Source organism: Nestor notabilis, unplaced genomic scaffold (assembly GCF_000696875.1).
Source record: "Nestor notabilis isolate BGI_N333 unplaced genomic scaffold, ASM69687v1 scaffold5740, whole genome shotgun sequence".
Classification (NCBI taxonomy): Eukaryota; Metazoa; Chordata; class Aves; order Psittaciformes; family Psittacidae; genus Nestor; species Nestor notabilis.
In genome coordinates, this window is record NW_009912419.1 from 26,785 (window position 1) to 29,739 (window position 2,955).

Below are 2,955 nucleotides of genomic sequence, written 5' to 3' on the forward strand. Positions count from 1 at the left end.
GATGCATAAGGGCTTCAGGGGGGCAGGCCAGCCATTGGGCTTTGCCCAGTTCACCAGTGTAATGATTTGTTCTGGGCCCCCAACCAGCCGTAAGGCAGACTGCAGGCATCTGAATCCCAGGGGATGATCCCATAAATCTCTGGATGGACACTGAGGAAAACATTAGTGAGTTTAAAAGTGCCATTTAGATGCCTCTAGCAGGAAAACTGTGCAGATGATAACTGATAATTCCCACATCACGTCCTCACTGACAAAGAAATGGGAGATTCAGGTTGCTGACCACCCTTCACTCATGGTAGTTAAAACTCAGAGTTAATAGTTACAAGAAACTCCTTCAGTCACTAAACCGTGGAGTTTTTTGCTGATAGTGCCTCATGGACACAAGCACTGAGCCATGCACACTGAACACAGGGTTGTGCGCAGGGCACTGAGCTCACCAGAATACTCTGCATCTAGAACTTGGGTTAAAATCACTGAGAGTTTAGTAAGAACTGAGTTTAATAAGAGTTTAAAAAGAACTAGCACATAAGTGAGGACATGGCAGAGCTGGGCTGGTGCCTCCAGTCCCTCCCTGCCAAAGGGACTCAAGGCAGCACCTCGCACTGATAGCCCTGCACCAGGAACCCAATTCTGTTCCTCTTCCCTGAGTTCCAACCCTTTTTATTGTCCTTCACACAGGATGAAAGCAAAGATTTTGTGCCCAGTTCCAGAAGAAAACAATACGGCTCCTCTGAGTATCTCTCACAGGTTGACACAGCAGGGAAGAGGCCAGCCACCAAGATGGAGCTGCAGGACCCTGAATCCAGCCCCCCTGCACCACTGAGCCTCCAGGGAGAGGAGCAGGTATGTGAGTTGAAGGACCATCCAGAACAGAGAGTTACAAGGCAAGAAGCCAATATCTGAACTGACCTCCCCATAACATAGCTTAGAGAACTTCTCCAAAATGAACGTAAGCCTTTTAGGGGAAATCCAGTCTGAAATCAGCACTGCTGAGAGGTGGGGTGTCTCCTGCATTGCCTCCATCAATTATTCTGCTCATTCCCTGTAACGTTAGAAATTACTACCTTATTTTTTTGTTCTAAACTTGTTTCAGCTAGTTTTATGGCTACAAATAGTCTCTAGGGAATAAGAGGCACTGCTTCTAGTCATCCTCTGGCACAGACTGGACAATCAGGGATGGGAAAAGCAACCCATTTGGAGAGAGAAAACCAGAGTCCCTGACTTAGCTGCTTCAGCTGGCTGCTGTACCACTAGTGTGCTTGGCTGCTGCTACATACCTGCTGCTCTGCCTCCTGAGACACATCTTTCTGGAGACATGAAGAAGTGGAAAATGGGCCACATTATAGTGACTGTGACTTATTGCCTGAAAAAAGCTCCCTTCAGAAGAGGCAGGGATCTAGGCCTTTCATTCCTAGGCGCGCAGCCATGCTTCTGTCTGTACAAAAGACTTTGTCTCCTGGAATTCCCTATGGGCCTGTGCAGCAGAGCGCATCTTTCCCTTTATGGATCAGCCACAGCAGGAAATACCTTAAGACCTCAAACCTGTTGTCAGTGTATCCTACTGGATGTGCACAGGAGTTGCTGAGTCTTGCTGTGGGAGCAGCAGAACTGCAGGGAGGCAGCCCTGCACAGTCACACCTCTGGGTGAAGCGACAGAAAACAAAGAGCCCAGAGGGATGTGATCCCAGCTGAGATTTGCAGACTGCCATTTAGAGACAGGTAATGTTTGCAGTAGAGAGCAGTGAACTTACACTGTCCTTGGTGGTAGCCAAGGAAACGGACCCCGTAGTGATGCTCTCTGTGGTCACTGGGAAGTGTTACCCAGATGCAGACTCCTGTATCTGAGGCTGTGCTGTGCTTTCTTTGTCTGCACAGACTGGGTCAACAACAAGTAAAAGCTGGGTTAAAGTCAGGTCCCCATAACATGCACACTGACAGTTTGAGCTTCTGTCTTTGCCCAGACCTGCACCAGCTGTAACGGGATCCTGAACACCTTGCACATGGAAGATGTGCTCTGACATTAGATCAGCTCCATCTCCTTTGTGTTGGCAGGTGTTGTGCCTCTTACTTGCCAGAACCACACACAGGGTGTGAAGTGGGTGCACTGTATGCTACAGCATTCAAAAAGCTAATAGGTCCTGCCTGGGCAGGGCAGGGCTGGGTCATTCTGCTTTGGGCTTACTGCACTGTAAACACTGGCAGAACCTGTATCTTCCAGCCTGATCCTGCCACTGCCCTTCCCTGCCCCACCACTGGGCTAGGACCCTGATGGGCTTTGGGATGGCTGCCTATGGGCTATCATGATACTCTTCCCCAGAGCAAAACTGCTGCCAGAGGCAGCTGCAGGTCCTGGCCAGTCTGTGATGCTGCAGGGTTGTGTCTTACAGGGTGCTTCCCGTGCCTGCCGGACAACATCCCGGAGATGAGCTGTATTCCCTTCCACCCAAAGAACACTCTGCACAGTGGAGCAAGAGGCAGGACAGTACCACGCTCATGGGCATCCCACCTATTTGTAGCCTCTGCACAGGCTTCAGCAAGCCTGAAACCAGTTTTCTAATGCGATTTGCAAGGTACAGGAGCTTTACCAGTGAATTCATTTCCTTCTTTGCTGAAGAGGCAGCTGCAGAGACTTTGCTCAGGGGACTCCCACTTCTCATCTCTGTACCTGCAATCTTACATCTTCTCCATAGGATGATAGGTCTGTCTCCACATGGAAGTCTTGACTGCACAGCCACTCTGAACGATGGTACTCCCTGGACAAGAGAGAACTTCTTAATCACTTGCATTTAGACAAGATCCTAGAAGTATCCCTGTGGCTACAGTCCTCCAGCCCATGGCAGCTGTCCTGCATGGCTCCACAGCCAAAAGCTTTCTGTTTCTAGGGAGAGTTTGCATTCTCCTAATACACCCTTGTTGGCTTGGGTTGTGGTCTCCTCAGTACCTGTGTTCCCAGCA

At 49.7% G+C, this 2,955-nt stretch overlaps 1 protein-coding gene across 1 annotated transcript in view; it reads left to right on the forward strand.

The window, feature by feature from the left end:
• LUZP1 (leucine zipper protein 1) overlaps positions 1-2,426 on the forward strand; it is a 9,435-nt gene extending 7,009 nt beyond the window's left edge. Inside the window, exons 2-3 of the mRNA XM_010019360.1 lie at positions 679-843; positions 2,388-2,426. Coding sequence (XP_010017662.1) covers positions 679-843; positions 2,388-2,426 — 204 coding nt within the window. The remainder of the gene's footprint in view (positions 1-678; positions 844-2,387) is intronic.
• The last annotated feature ends 529 nt before the right edge of the window (positions 2,427-2,955 follow it).